Consider the following 15,769-nt stretch of genomic DNA (forward strand, 5'->3'; position numbering starts at 1 on the left):
GATTAAGTCGTTAATGGTCTAAGAAATTTGTAATTGAAAATATATCTAATTAAATGAAACTATTAAATGTTTATTTTTTTTTTTCACAAGGATTTTTTTTTCCAGAAAGTGGGCTTTGTTAAAACTTGTGACATCTTTCATATCGTGTGAGAAAAATGCCGACATATTCGTTCAATGAGAGAACATACCTGTTTTGCGCAACTCCAAGAGGCCCTCTATTTCTTACTTCTAACTTCGTGGTCATATATATGGTGCACAAAAATATATGAATAGAGGAAGCAAGTGACAACGCCGAAGTATGAAGAGATACTGAATACAAGATCACTGGGTATGCTGTCTGTGCGCTTGCGCAGACGAACTATGCTTGAGCCAATCACAGTTAAGATGCGCAGAACGAACGAAAACTCGTCGTGTGGCAGGTATGGACTCTCGTCGAACGAGTAGTAATAGCAGTAGGTCCGTATTATATTTCTTGAAAATCTCTGCAAACGTTACTTATTCTATCAAAATTTCCACTGGATATATTATTTCGGCAATCTGTCTTTTATTTTAACCGATATGTGTCAAGTCAAAAGTCATTCATATTTACAGTTTCCGTTTCTTATCACGAAGTTGACAACGAGAGTCTAACTGACCAATAGAGCTGCGTTGTTTACAACGCATAAACGTGTTATTGGATAACACTGATAATCAATATAGAATATTAGACTGGTCATTGTATTAAATTCTTTGTGAAATTGTACGAATGATATTGTTTAAACTTTGTAAATTTGATACTTTTAAGACTATTCCCAAAATGTTTAATATATTTTTTTATTATAATATTTTACACTAACAGGACTATGTCTTATATATAAGGGTTGATAAAGGACATACAAAATGCGTTGTCAGACGTTGCATACTTAATTTACAGAGTACCTCATTGGTCTGTCGATTATGACATCATTCAGGATCGGCTCAAAATGAGAAATCATCAATTAAAATTGACTCTTATTAATTATTTCTAATTTATATACATTTCCTTTATAAATCATGAAACATGAACTTTCTTACTTATGTAAAAGATCATGTTATTTACATTATTTAAACCATAAGGTATAATTTTATGACAATAATATAAAATATATTTAAAATGATAAAAAGGAATGAATAACTTCCATAAAAATGATAAAACATCATATTTTTGTAAAAAATAATATATTTTTTAATAGGTTAATTTTGGTTCCTTTAATCGAAGAAAATATTTATGTGCCGCTAAAGTAATAGAAAGTAATGAATTAGGCATTGATATGCTCTCATTCATGCATATATCACAGGTGTATTGAATGTAAGTAAAGTATATATGATGAATGAGCAAATTTAAATAGTATTCTATGTATATCGTTGTTTGTAAACAAGTACCGTGAGACGATGCTACCTCATTTTGTTTACTTGTTACAATCCTGGCCGAATGAGCATGCGCAGTGACTGAGGAATCGAACAAGTAGTGGGGTCTTTTTTGCGGATGTTGTTCGCTAGTTTAGTGAATATTGCTAAAAGACGCCCGGTAAATTTGTGCAAAACATATTTTCTTCTCTACATATTAACCGTGAAAGTGTATTAGATCATTTTGTAGTTGAGCATACCGTAAATCGGATTCGGTGTCATCATAAAACAAGCGCGGGGTATCATGATAATATTATTGTGTGATAGCGCTAACTATGTGTGAGGTGGGTAGAGTGTATGCGAATGCACTCGCTACCCACACACCCGGGGGTACATTCGGCATGTTCATGTACAATGGCAACCTTGACACTTGGTGATCGTTTTTGGCGGCTTCGTCCCGCTCCTACTGAAATCGTGTCTGGTAGAATCGCGTCGCGAGTGAAAGCGGCGGTGGCCATTCTGCAAAATTTCCGACAGTTTGGCAGTACCGGATCATTGAAATATTACGCGTTTTAGAATCACAATACGTTACGGTTCTGTTTGCTTCCGCGACTATAACTGTTATATTTGTGGCATATTTCGTGTACATTTGTTTTTAAACAGACTATATTACACAAACAGAATGTTTACTGAATATATTTTGCGCGTATACTGAAAGCTGAAGAAATAAGTCATTAGAGTATGATATTGGTAAATTATGTCTATCAAATAATTCAGTGAATCAGCAATATTTATGTTAGATTATATTCATTTTGCCTTTCCTCGTAATATTTTTACATAATTCTATTAATTTCATTCTTCATTCAAGTAATAGTCATCAAAACAAAGTAAGCTATATAACTGTATCGACATGCCGTGTATGTACACAATCACAAACGTTTTAAATGTAGGGGAAAACTCTTACTACATACTTCCTTCAAATCGGTTTACACAGTTATCCGTATTTAACATTTCTCACATAAAAAAGAAACCTACTTCGTTCTATTACGCGCGAATTATCTTAAAGAACAATGAAATCCTTCGATACGGTGCACGCTTTAGATAAGAATGGCGAGGCATTGGCGAATCAAGTTTTAAATGATCAATTTCTAGTTTATCAAGTTTAAATGATCATTTAATTTATGATGTATTTATGATAATTGTATACGCGCAAAGTTGCTAATTATTTAAAAGTTATTTATACATCTGAAATCATTATACACATTGCCATTTACATTTGTTACAGATGTAAACTACAGACATTTTTTCGGTACGGTTTTTACGTACCACTCTTGATGTGTGCTTTAGCTTCCTGAAAATACGCGTTTAGAGTAAACGGCAAAAGAAACGAATATTGTGTAAAATGTGTAATTTATAAAATAATTAATTGTCGTCATGTGTAAAAGATTTTATCATGGAAGACACATTACATTTTCGTTCATGGTGTTATGTATAAAATGACTATCACATGCATAGTTAATGCGCAGATACTGAAGTGAAGTTTTTTTTTTTAAATTTAAAAATTGACAATGTTTATGTGATTCCAAGTAAAGTGTGATTATCAGTTTTGTACGTCTCGATTCGAATACCGGTTTTACGAAATAGGTGAGTTTTTTTTTAAATTACATAGTTGCATCTATGTTCACTGTGATCATTCCCGTGTTAATCACGATGTAAGATTGACCGTTTAAATCGTCATTCGATCGCTCCCGATCAGTATTTTAAATACCTATGAATTGTTAAATAGCTATGCTGAAAATAGTAAAAAAAAAAAATATATATCAAACAGGGATATTAACAAGGTCAAAGTACTGAAACTAAGAAAAGGATAAAATACATATAAGGAGAATGAACATATGCCACATAAAAGGCCGTATGAATATAGGAGAGCGAGAGGGGCGGGAAATGGAGATGGCAATAGAATAAAAGAGAAGAAAAGAGACGTAGAATAGTTGGTGGACTTGGAATATACGGCATTTGCAAACTCGGTTTAAAAGGAAATATAAATACAATATAGAATTCAATAAGGAATTTTATTATTTATAAATTTCATGCAATTAGAGAATAAAATTAATAACACTAAAATAATGAAACATAATATAATGAATATTTTATTTAAAATAATTTGTAATGAAAGTAATTACACATTATTTCAATTACTTTTTGTTAATTTTTTATTATTATATAATTTATATTACATTAAAGATATGAACTTGGTTCATCAAAACTATGATACACACAATGTGTTGAAATCTATAATAGGGACACAAATGCCAAATTGATTGATCAGATATTTAAAGAAAAAGTTGTCATATACTGTAATATGTTATTTATTACAATCATAATGAAAACTTAATGTTTATAATTATATAGCATACATCTAGATTATTAAAATTTAATATTAACAAAATTTATTGAATATAACTAATAATCTACACGTATGGATATAAGATGTCATTTTTTTGGAAATATTTTTAATTCATTCCACGGGTTTTAATGTTATAAATCTTGAAAGAATAAATGCAACTAAAAATGTTCCTGCAACAAAGCAGGCAACAAAAATATACCAAGTTTCTTCATCGAAAACATCAGTAAAGGCTGGAACCTGATTATAAAGAGTATCAATAAGTTTCATATTATAATTTTTACTATTGACAGTATGACTAGCCATCTTGATGAGTGTTTTGTACAATAAAGAACTTCAGAAAACAATTAAAGATTAATCTTTGATTAAAATAAGATGTCTAAATTTTTCTTATCAATTGACAATGTAAATTTAATTCTTTATGACTTTACAAGGGAGAAGCAACAAATTAGGCTGAAAAGATGCTTTATTTTGTAATTTTTACTTGCATTTATATTTATTCCTTTTGTATTTCAAAACTTATTTATTATACATGTCAGTTATTAAACTGTTACTTATAATATTAATCCTCTACGTCTGTTTCCTGCCTTAATTTTAAATGGATATTTTTTCTTTCGTTTCTTTGCTTCTTCAAGACTCTTGCTAATTTCAGTTTCAGATTCAACTGGAGCTAATGGAGTAATGTGTTTGTTGTAAAGTTGCAAAATATTCAGAGATGTCAAATTTGTAGTTTTGAATACCACGTTATCACCGGATACTAAAATATAGAGATACAAATATATGATATTGTATTTGATCATCCTTTAATATAGTTTAATGTTTATATTTGAATTATAATACATTTTTTACTTTTTTTTTGTTGCAATATATCTAATTCTTGTACTTGTATGAATATTATAAATAAAGTAATATAAATTAAGAGTAAAAAATAATAAACATTAAGTATTTCTTGATACAAAAAAAATTATACTTACATAATTTGAATTTGACTATGGGCTCAGACAAATCCGAAACAATTTGAGGTTTTACAACACAACGTGGATTAGTTGCAATAATCTTCTTACAAGTAATGTGAAAGAAAAAATCTCTGTAAATACACCATATACATGTATACACATTTTTATGCTAATGATCTGCTCATTATTATTTTTGTTTTTTTGTAACATTTCAGGCAAAATGGCTCAAATGGAACAACTACCAATTCAATTGCCAGACTTAAGTAGTCTTCGCATAACTACAGCAGTCTCTATGCTTGGCAAAGCATATGGATGTGGACAATGTAGTGGTAAGTTTAATTTCCATAAGTGCATTATTATATTAAGTCATAAAATCTTTCCTTTTTTTTTAATGGACAAACATTATTTTAATTAACAATTATAAATAATCATTATAGTTATCAATTTCAAATGCTTTATCAAAGCAAATAAATAAGTAGCTTTCCAGGAATTAAAAAAATGTTATAATTTAATGTATATTGTCTGGTTTTGAGTAGAAAATTATTAGATGTCAAAAATCAACTATACCTTTTCAGTTGATTTGCAGTGAGAGACTATAACACTGATTGATCACAATTATAAGTTGCAATAATCAGTGGTTTATTTAAATTCAATATAATGTTTATACGCGTTGTTATACTGACAAATCATTAGAATAGTTTTTCTAAAAATATACATTTAGGTACTTGTCGTCTGCTAGTTACTAAAAATTTTGTACTGCACATGCGCAGAGTATTGACGTCACCAGATAGGAACAAACTCGCAGCAAAGGGAATTAATCGTTACGTTTCATAGAAAATTTACGATTGAAAATGAATTTATAAATAATAAATCATTAAATATTATTTATTGTAGTCTTAGACAGCGAAAGAAATTAAATTTAATGAAATATATACACAGCGTATGAGTTTCAATGGACTAACCTTATTTCCGAAGCTTTTTCATGAAAGGGATCAAACTGTATGTTGATTGATTTTACCGGTTTTAAGTTTATCGATTTTAATTGTTTTATAATTGCACTTATTAATCCTGCTGATCGCGTACGAGTCCCATTAAAAGGAATCGACATTTCGGAAATCCAGCACGCAATCGCGTACCTATACACTATCACTAGTGGATATAATCCAGGGGGAAATAATTGCGATTGCAGTGCCACCAACATAAACAAAAATCGTTTATAATTGAATAATAGTGTAATTATAAATATAATAAAAGTCTCGAATAAAACGAAATTCATATATATATTTCTTATTAATATTTATCTTTAGGGCATAATAATTTTGAAGTAACTTCGAAAGGTTATATTAAACGTAGTATAATCAGTGTTTGTATATACTGATATTTTATAATTATATAATCAATTACAAATACATTGTTTTATTTGAAAGTAGAAAATCTAAATTATTTGAGAAAATAATGGCGCCAAGAATTATCAACTATTATTTTATTAATTGCGCGCTGATTGGTCGAGATAAGACCAATTGGAGTGAAGTTGAAGGCAGCCATTGCAAAAGGCAATCTCATTCGTAGTGTGTGTTGTGGAGAAGTGTGTTGTGTGGTCAGTGGGTTTTGTGTTAAATTTTTTACTGATTTATTAGTGGTTATCTGGTCTTTTTCATCATCAGCTGCAAAAATGTATCCTGTAGGGCAGCGTGAGTAGTTAATTATGTTTAGTTTTCGTCATAATATTTCAAAATATTCCAAAATAGGTTCTTCTGTATTTGTCTAAGCAAGAGCAGGATATCGTTGTACGATTAGTTCTGAATTTCTTCGTATTTTTATCATTTTGAGAGAATCAGAATACTTTTTAACGGCACATGCAATAATGAAATTAATCTCTGGTAATAGGTTAAATTTAAAGATCCAGAGAAAATTTGAAAAATGACCTCGAATGAACCTCGTTCAACAGGCACAATGTGTCGTCACTTTTGATCCGTCAATACATGGATAACGTATGAGGACTAATGTTTAACGCTGATATTTTTTTTTTTTAATACATATCACGTATTCAATGTATCACCTTATCATGTTAATTATGACAGAAAACTAGAACCCATTAAGTTTTTATGGAAATAAATAATACTGTAAATAAACGTGTTATATAAATGAAAATATAAAGTTGTTATATTTTATTATACTATTTATCTAAAAACAATGTGCCTTTATAAATTTATATTTTTAATATTACCTCTTTATTGATATTTTACGTATGAAGAAGTCGAGATATTAAAAATGAATTCCAATGTATGTAATTTAAGGTTTCTGTTATGTCTTTTTTAAATCATACTGTACGTTTAATTGTGTATATGTAAATATATTATGGGAAAAAGTATTTATAAATTATATTCTATTAGAAATAGGTAAATATATCAGGTATAGTTTAAATCAATATAATGATGTGCAATATTATAATAAACTATGAATTTAACATGTACCTAAAACCTAATTATCAAAGTAAGCAGCATTGCAGTAAATTATGCTAATGAAAGACTGAGTGTTCTGAATTAAAACAGAATAATGTTTGAAGGCATTATTCATAAGTTCATTGACATCGTTAACATTTAGAATAAAACTACAGGAATCCTAATATAATATCAGTATTTGTTTAAGATCAAAAGTTAAAGCTTTTTGATTGTATAAATATAGATTATTAAACATTATAGTCCATAAAACAATAAAATGTACTATAAATTTTTGCTTAATATTATCTATTATACAGGTAGAATATAACTTTTTATTATTGTAATATAGTTATTTTATTATACTTTTTACAATATTATTCAGTTGTTTTTAATATTTTTAGCTCCCCCACCTGGACCCACAACAAGTTCTTCTGTGGGAGCAGCTGGATCAACTGGGAGCAGTGTCGTTGCTCCTAGCTCTTTAGGACTTGTTCCTGCACAGCAGACACACACTCCTCCTCAACCTCCTGAACTGCCAAGTGAGTTATTCAGATGGTTTTATATTTTTGGTATATATCTTAAATAAATTGTAAAAATTGAAATAATATAGCATACTTAATTACCATGTTAATCGAATAAAAAACACTGCACTTGTAATTTCATGTAGCAAATATACTGTTGTACAAGTAAAATCATTGTACAACTGTTATGTTTTTTAGATTTAAATTAAAATATTAATTTGTATGTTTTAACTAATTTTTGCATTATTTTTAAGCGAAATCGAACTATTATTACAGTGTTTTCGTGTCCTCGGAGACCAAATATAGGACGTGAAGGCAGACCAATTGGTTTAAGAGCTAATCACTTTCAAATTACAATGCCACGTGGTTTTGTGCATCATTATGATATTAACATTCAACCAGATAAATGTCCTCGTAAAGTTAATAGGGAAATAATAGAAACGATGGTTCATGCATATAGTAAAATATTCGGAACTCTTAAGCCTGTGTTTGATGGCAGAAATAATTTATATACGAGGGACCCTTTGCCTATTGGTACTGATAAAATAGAATTAGAAGTAAGTATCATAATTGAGAAAATTTGTGAACCGTTTCGCATGTTTTCTAATAATATGTTTTTGTTTTTAGGTAACATTGCCTGGTGAGGGTAAAGACAGAGTTTTTAGAGTGGTGATAAAGTGGGTGGCTCAAGTTTCATTATTTGCTTTAGAAGAAGCTCTAGAAGGACGTACAAGACAAATTCCATATGATGCTATACTTGCTTTAGATGTTGTAATGAGGCATTTACCATCTATGACATATACTCCTGTAGGTAGATCATTCTTTAGTACACCAGATGGATATTATCATCCACTAGGTGGTGGTAGAGAAGTATGGTTTGGTTTCCATCAATCTGTTAGGCCATCACAGTGGAAGATGATGTTGAATATTGATGGTAAATGTCAAACATACTAAACTATAATATTTTATTACTATAGTCGTAACATGTACCTGAATTATATTGTTTGTATTATAGTCTCTGCAACTGCATTTTACAAAGCCCAACCTGTCATAGAATTTATGTGTGAAGTATTAGACATTCGAGACATAAATGAACAAAGAAAGCCTTTAACAGATTCTCAACGAGTTAAGTTTACCAAAGAAATTAAGGGACTCAAAATTGAAATTACACATTGTGGAACTATGAGACGGAAATACAGAGTGTGTAACGTTACACGTAAACCTGCCCAAATGCAGTCGTAAGTATAAACAAAGCATTTGTGACATTATTGTGTATACATGAGCCTCGAAAATTTTAGATTCCCTTTACAACTAGAAAATGGACAAACAGTTGAATGCACTGTTGCAAAGTATTTCTTAGATAAATATAAAATGAAGTTACGTCATCCGCATCTTCCGTGTCTTCAAGTTGGACAAGAGCATAAGCACACATATCTACCCCTCGAGGTTTGTTAAACCTAGTGTATTTTTCTGTAATTCAATTTTCATTTCATAATTGTATCATGTTTTATATCATAAACTTACGTGTTATTAGGTCTGTAATATTGTCGCCGGGCAACGCTGTATTAAAAAATTGACTGATATGCAGACATCCACTATGATAAAAGCTACAGCTCGTTCTGCTCCAGATCGTGAACGAGAAATAAATAATTTAGTTAGAAGAGCTGATTTTAATAATGATTCGTATGTTCAAGAATTTGGTCTGACAATATCAAACAATATGATGGAAGTTAGGGGTCGTGTTTTACCTCCGCCCAAGCTACAATACGGAGGGCGTGTAAGTTCCCTCAGTGGACAGGTGAGAAACTTCCAACTTAATCAGTCAGGTCTAGCCAAACCACACATATTCAGTGGCTCTTATATTATTTTTGGTAGGGATACGATTTTGCAGTGCTACATAATACAAAATTATTAGCTGCAATTTAATTTCTCTGATTCGATGAAAATAAATATTTGAAATACTTACCATTTTGTATACATAATGAATAAATACATGACGAAAATCCAGTAATCGCTTCCAAAATAAGAATTCGTTTCATTTTACGAATAAGTAAAATGAAAAATTGTCAAATGAATGCATGGGTCCTAGACCTGGTTGATTTTGGTATACGGGCTGTCACTGTAATGAAATTAATTATACGTACACTTGATTACAGCGATTACTTACTTTCGAAAAAATAGTTTCGCGTTAATCTAAGGTGTCATATATTGTTTCAGTCTACAAAAAGGATTTTAGTTTTTTACTGATACAATTCACATTACATTTACAGTCCGATATCATTAGCTATTGTTTGATGCTATCAGTTTCGTTCCATGCAGCGATAAAATGAAGTGAATTTTTATTTGTTCATCTGATTCATTATTTTGTTACATTTAGATGACTTTTATGTAATGAAAATAGAGAAGCAGTGATTGCATGGATTATGTAGAAATACTGATGCATCTACTTTGTTTATTATTTTTATTCGATAATACATTTTCATGATATTCAATGATATATTTTTGTTCGTCTTTTTTTTTTTGCTAAAGACGAAGCAGCAAGCTATGCCTAATCAAGGTGTATGGGACATGCGCGGCAAGCAATTTTTCACAGGTGTGGAAATTAGAGTTTGGGCAATTGCTTGCTTCGCGCCTCAAAGAAATGTACGCGAGGATGCACTGCGTATGTTTACAACACAGTTACAAAAAATAAGCAACGATGCTGGAATGCCAATTATTGGGCAACCATGTTTTTGTAAATACGCTACCGGGCCGGATCAAGTAGAGCCCATGTTTAGATATTTAAAATCAACATTTCAATCGTTACAACTTGTTTGCGTTGTATTACCTGGGAAAACGCCTGTATATGGTAATTATATAAAATCCTATTGTTTGAGATATTATGAAATATTATCTTTCTACATTTGCTGAATATTTATTTACCTGCAGCCGAAGTGAAAAGAGTTGGGGACACATTACTGGGTATAGCAACGCAATGCGTACAAGCAAAAAATGTTAATAAAACATCGCCGCAGACGTTATCCAATTTGTGTCTAAAAATTAACGTAAAATTAGGGGGTATTAATAGTATTCTGGTACCAAGTATCAGACCTAAAGTATTCAATGAACCTGTCATATTTTTGGGGGCTGATGTAACTCATCCTCCTGCTGGAGATAATAAGAAACCTAGCATAGCTGCAGTTGTTGGTAGCATGGATGCTCATCCATCTCGATATGCGGCTACTGTTAGGGTTCAGCAACACAGACAAGAAATTATTCAAGAACTCAGTTCAATGGTGAGGTGAGTACGTTTTTTAAAAAAATAAGTGGTATTTATAATTGAACTATCTCACTTAAATGCACGAAATACAGTTGCATTTTTTTTTTGTTTATAAATAATAGTATATTTTTCCTTTTTCAGAGAACTTCTTATCATGTTTTATAAAAGTACCGGGGGATATAAGCCACACAGAATAATTCTTTATCGTGATGGTGTCTCGGAAGGCCAGTTTTTACACGTTTTGCAACACGAATTAACTGCTATTCGTGAGGCTTGCATTAAACTCGAAGCTGATTACAAACCTGGAATAACATTCATCGTAGTACAGAAGAGACATCACACCCGCTTATTCTGTGCAGATAAAAAGGAACAAAGTGGAAAAAGTGGAAACATTCCAGCGGGTACAACGGTAGATGTTTGTATAACGCATCCAACTGAATTCGACTTTTATCTGTGTAGTCATCAAGGCATCCAGGTAAATTAATAATCTGTGAATAAATGTATTTTTAGATTTCTTTCGTCTAGCGTTCGTATTATGTTTATTTTCTCCTTAGGGCACATCACGGCCGTCACACTATCACGTTCTGTGGGACGATAATCATTTTGAAAGTGATGAATTACAATGTCTTACTTATCAACTTTGTCACACGTATGTGAGATGTACGAGGTCTGTCAGTATACCTGCACCAGCATATTATGCTCATCTTGTAGCATTCCGAGCCAGATATCATTTGGTAGAAAAGGAACATGATAGGTAAGTGAAATTTTTTTATCAATTTATAAAGTGATAAACTTCAAATTTGATATAATTGATATACGAAAATCTGAGTGATGTGTCGCATAATTTTCTAGTTGGAGGATCTGTTTTACTTTAATTCGTTATTATTAATGTTTTCTGCAATAATCACGTTTCAGCGGGGAAGGATCTCATCAATCAGGTTGCAGTGAAGACAGAACACCAGGTGCAATGGCAAGAGCTATTACAGTTCATGCAGACACAAAGCGAGTTATGTACTTTGCATAATTCTTCAAAAAAATTTTTTTTTACACAAGCAACTGATACCAGATAATGATAATCATATCTTGAGCACGAATATTTCTAGGCTATTTAAATGCTAAACAATCTTCTTGAGTGGTCAATTTTTTTACTTACTTTTATAATCAAACGAATCTGTCCAATACCTGAGATAGGTCAAGCAACTTTATATTGAGTTTATTTCCTCCCTTTTTTTTATATTTTATTTAACATATTGTCGACCAGGTGTTGGATAGGTATTCTAAACATTCTAGCGAGTAGGTTTTTAAAGAGGTGCTTTTAGTTAATCATGTTTTAGATTAGATTAAGGCATACGCAGCTTGACTGATGTGAAATTTTGCGCCAAAAACCATGTGAACAAACAGTTTAAGAAAAATATCAGCTGCCGTGCATATTACGCTTATTTTGTTCTTTTCTTTTTTTTTTCCTTTTTTTTTTTAAATAGAGATTAAATTATCTCTAGCATTTGTATGATACAAAAAAGAAAAAAAATTACATTACAACATAAATTTACGATTGTATAAATCGCTTCTTGCGAAACTGTTATCTTGTTGTTTATGCGTAGTTATCATTTAAATCAACCAATTTTTGTAAGAAGAAAAATTTAGACTTACGGGTCGTGCGATTATAAAAATATTGACGTGTACTATTGTCACGCTTAAGCATATTTACTATTATGCTCATGAGACTATGATTCTCTACGATATCATATTCATCATACTTATATTTATTGTGAGTACTAAAAAAATTGGCCACGTCAAGTAATAAATTATCGGTAGGGAGATGCAAATGAATAAAAGGTTTGTAAATGTTAATTGTCGAGGTCTCTAAGCCAATGGCCAAAGTAAGTTAAGAATCTGTTATAATGAAATCCAAAGTTGTGGCAAGTTGATAAAGCATAGTGTTATGTAATATCTTTAGCGTTGTAAAAAAAAAAAAAAAACATCGTGCCACATTTGCTGAATGATATCTTCTGTATGACGTGTATATCAATCAGTCTAAATCTAATGTCATCTTTTGTGTGGGGGGCGGGGGGGGGATTATTTGAAATGCTTTAACTATCGAATATAACTAAATCAAGTATCTTCCATGTAATTAGTCACGATTCAAAGTAATTAACACATAACTGGAAGATCATTCTTTTAATTGTAAATGGAATGAAGCATATGATTGAATGCAATTATCTTTGTACAGAAGTTTAGTATTTTACATTTAAATAGTTTGATATTTACTGCAAACTCGAAAATACATACTCTATTTCTTTTAGTTCCACTGACATTAACTTGCACACGTGAAGCAGAAATTATAGACACCTACATCAACAAAGTTACGATGCAGCTTGAACTGTTATAATAACTTTATTCGTAGAAGAATTTTGAGGCTTTCACGGCTCGATTTGTTACAGATAATGTAGCTTGAGATTTTCGGGTGTACGCTGTGTTCAAAAGAAAAGTACCTCCAATGTTTTACTAGCAGTGCAACTAGCTTCATCAAGAATCTAAAAACGCGTTAATACCGATGTTCATCAGACTGTACAGTCTTTATATAGTGCCCACGTTCATGTTCCAGTTCACGGCCTGCTGATCAATTTAAAAACAGTAAAAAGGTACTCTGAATAAAATTAAAATGGTAACCGGTATCTCTGTTAGTTTTGCTCAGGGGGATTTCATAATTTCTATTGATAAAGTTATCTGTACTCCTGATAAAATGTTAGAAATACTTTTTTTCCGGACATGGTTCACACCTGATAGTCTTGAACAGTATTCACATCAACGAAGGTAAACAATTACCTTTATTTAATGTTTAAAACATAAAGTGTTATCCCTTCGGGTAAAAATTGAATGTACATATGGCATTAGATCTGGGCTGATGATGAAGCCCCATCAATGCAAAAAATGATTCAAATAAGATTAGGGTAAGGATAATTCAGTAATTGTAGTATAGATTAGAAGTATAATAATGAAATTATTAGGATAAGTTACGTTTTATTTGTTATGTAACGCAAATTTTAAGGTCCTTCAACTTTTTTAATCTTAATGAAGTTCTTTATTCACGATTCGTCCGAGTGATGGGTGTGTATTTAAAATGGAACAATAATCTTAATCGGCACAGTAACAGTACTAAGAGCCTTTCAAGCAACTACAATGTAGAAGCAATAGATAGGATAATGAAGTGTATAAATATGTATTGAATGTCGTGCGCCATAAATTGTTTATTGCATATCGTTAGAATCATTGATACATTGATAATGTTTTTAACGACATTCATCGTTCCAAGCATAGGTTGTAATCGTTTTATTATTTGATTTATAAAGCAGTATTAAAAACAACTAAGCATAAAGATCGTTGCATGATTTAAATAAAACAAAAACCAAACTTATAAACTCTTATGTAATGTATATGTATATAGAACTAACGAGTATTTCAATGATGTTTCATAATATATTTCCTGTCTTTTTTTTTCAATCTATGAATGTGAACTTAAGACACACGTTAATTTTATTCAGATGAAAAATATATTTAAAAGAATGTTGATCGAGCTGACATGTAGAGTTTGTGTAAAATTCTGTATTAATGATTCTAACATAGAACTTGCGAGTGATAAATGTTAATCTTATCTCGAAAAGTATGAAAAGGACCTTAATCTATCAATAATATTTATTCTAGTTATAATATTAAGTCCGTAATGTATAGGGTATCGCTTACAGTTACAACATTTAATACTTAGTTTCTGACTTTGTGAAAGAAAGAAAGAAAATGATAATTAGGTGAAATTTGTTAAAACATGATTTCGACGCTGATAAAAGGTCGAAGCGTAATTTTGTGACGTTCGTTAAGATAGATTTCTGTAATTGAATCAATTACAAAAATGATCGAGGGCAGCGGATAAATAAACGCAAATTAGCGAATGACGACGGTGTAGTTAAAGTAAGAGAGATGAAGCTATGAATCTTTGAGCAATGAGAGAGGATACAACAAACATAAAAAAAAAAAAGAATTTATTATTCGTGTTGTTAAGGGTGTAATGGAACCAAAATGACGGACGTGTAAGAAGTATAGAAGTGAAAAAATTACGAATCAATATTGAATCGTAATGAGGCCATACAGATCTATTAGATTTTAAGTAAATCTAAAAAAAAAAAAAAAAAAAATACTGCAAACAACTGTAGTGTACATATAATCGGTGCGCAAGTAAATACCAAAACTGAGAGAAAAGAAAAAGAAAAAGGACATCAGAGGAATCGAGATGTCGAAAAAAAATGAAGCGAAAAATCATTTTTTGTTTCATTCTATATACATATATAATATAGTTTCATTCCATCTTTCTCTAAGTCCTAAACTAAAAGGCAGTCCTTTGTAACGAAACATTATGTATTTCGTAAAGGTCTGCGACGATATACTTGATATTTTCTTACGCCCGATCAAAAAAAAAAAACTAGGATCCATTTGTAAATATTACCTCAATAACTCGTTCATAAATCATTTTACCATTTAGTGATCGACGATGGTCGAGTGGGCAATAGATGGAATGCTTTTAAAACAAACTTTTGTAATTTTTATTTTGACGCGATCAAGTAAGATTAATTTGTACGTTGTTTTATTCGTTTCTTTTTTCTTTTCAATCTGGTGCAACAAATTTCAAACTATAAGAAACAGAAAGGATCGTTAGACGATTGAGTTTCTCTTTCTTTTTTTTCTTCTTGAATCTAACAACGCATAATAAAAACATGTACCTAGGATACGTTTGAAAGAAAAAGAAAGGAAACTTAACGAGGCAATTCAAAGTT

The 15,769-nt window shown here is 30.8% G+C and overlaps 3 protein-coding genes across 4 annotated transcripts; 1 reads left to right on the forward strand and 2 right to left on the reverse strand.

Moving 5' to 3' along the window:
* The first annotated feature begins 1,479 nt into the window (after window positions 1-1,479).
* On the forward strand, window positions 1,480-15,133 carry AGO1 (protein argonaute-1). 2 transcript variants are annotated; one of them, XM_034333666.2, is made up of 14 exons: window positions 1,480-2,115; window positions 2,651-3,009; window positions 4,941-5,054; window positions 7,568-7,705; window positions 7,964-8,244; window positions 8,315-8,621; window positions 8,703-8,925; window positions 8,986-9,133; window positions 9,222-9,485; window positions 10,217-10,535; window positions 10,616-10,967; window positions 11,088-11,421; window positions 11,501-11,700; window positions 11,862-15,133. In XM_034333666.2, exons 3-14 carry the CDS (start codon window positions 4,946-4,948, stop codon window positions 11,968-11,970), a joined length of 2,784 nt encoding a protein of 927 aa, XP_034189557.1. In that variant the 5' UTR covers window positions 1,480-2,115; window positions 2,651-3,009; window positions 4,941-4,945; the 3' UTR covers window positions 11,971-15,133. The 2 variants fall into 2 exon arrangements, with proteins under 2 accessions (XP_034189557.1, XP_034189558.1); XM_034333667.2 differs by lacking the exons at window positions 1,480-2,115; window positions 2,651-3,009; window positions 4,941-5,054 and adding an exon at window positions 6,263-6,416.
* Window positions 3,628-4,216, reverse strand: LOC117608512 (uncharacterized). Its single transcript, XM_034333749.2, has one exon. The coding sequence runs from the start codon at window positions 4,073-4,075 to the stop codon at window positions 3,884-3,886; it is 192 nt and encodes a 63-aa protein (XP_034189640.1). The 5' UTR covers window positions 4,076-4,216; the 3' UTR covers window positions 3,628-3,883.
* On the reverse strand, window positions 4,288-5,905 carry mRpL53 (mitochondrial ribosomal protein L53). Its single transcript, XM_034333746.2, has 3 exons — window positions 5,688-5,905; window positions 4,744-4,856; window positions 4,288-4,526 (listed from the first exon to the last, which is right to left on the reverse strand). The coding sequence occupies exons 1-3, from the start codon at window positions 5,831-5,833 to the stop codon at window positions 4,324-4,326; spliced, it is 462 nt and encodes a 153-aa protein (XP_034189637.1). The 5' UTR covers window positions 5,834-5,905; the 3' UTR covers window positions 4,288-4,323.
* Window positions 15,134-15,769: the final 636 nt, after the last annotated feature.

Source organism: Osmia lignaria, chromosome 2 (genome assembly GCF_051020975.1).
Source record: "Osmia lignaria lignaria isolate PbOS001 chromosome 2, iyOsmLign1, whole genome shotgun sequence".
NCBI classification, from domain to species: domain Eukaryota; kingdom Metazoa; phylum Arthropoda; class Insecta; order Hymenoptera; family Megachilidae; genus Osmia; species Osmia lignaria.

Excerpts from the sequence above, each read along its gene's own strand:
- LOC117608512 (XM_034333749.2), bottom strand. The coding sequence starts at position 4,075 with ATGGCTAGTCATACTGTCAATAGTAAAAATTATAATATGAAACTTATT.
- AGO1 (XM_034333666.2), top strand. The coding sequence starts at position 4,946 with ATGGCTCAAATGGAACAACTACCAATTCAATTGCCAGACTTAAGTAGT. Across the intron at positions 8,622-8,702 it reads GATGATGTTGAATATTGATG|TCTCTGCAACTGCATTTTAC; the intron begins GTAAATGTCAAA and ends TTTGTATTATAG. Across the intron at positions 11,422-11,500 it reads GTAGTCATCAAGGCATCCAG|GGCACATCACGGCCGTCACA; the intron begins GTAAATTAATAA and ends TTTTCTCCTTAG.
- mRpL53 (XM_034333746.2), bottom strand. The coding sequence starts at position 5,833 with ATGTCGATTCCTTTTAATGGGACTCGTACGCGATCAGCAGGATTAATA. Across the intron at positions 4,857-5,687 it reads GAAAAAGCTTCGGAAATAAG|AGATTTTTTCTTTCACATTA; the intron begins GTTAGTCCATTG and ends GTGTATTTACAG. Across the intron at positions 4,527-4,743 it reads CATAGTCAAATTCAAATTAT|TATCCGGTGATAACGTGGTA; the intron begins GTAAGTATAATT and ends TCTATATTTTAG.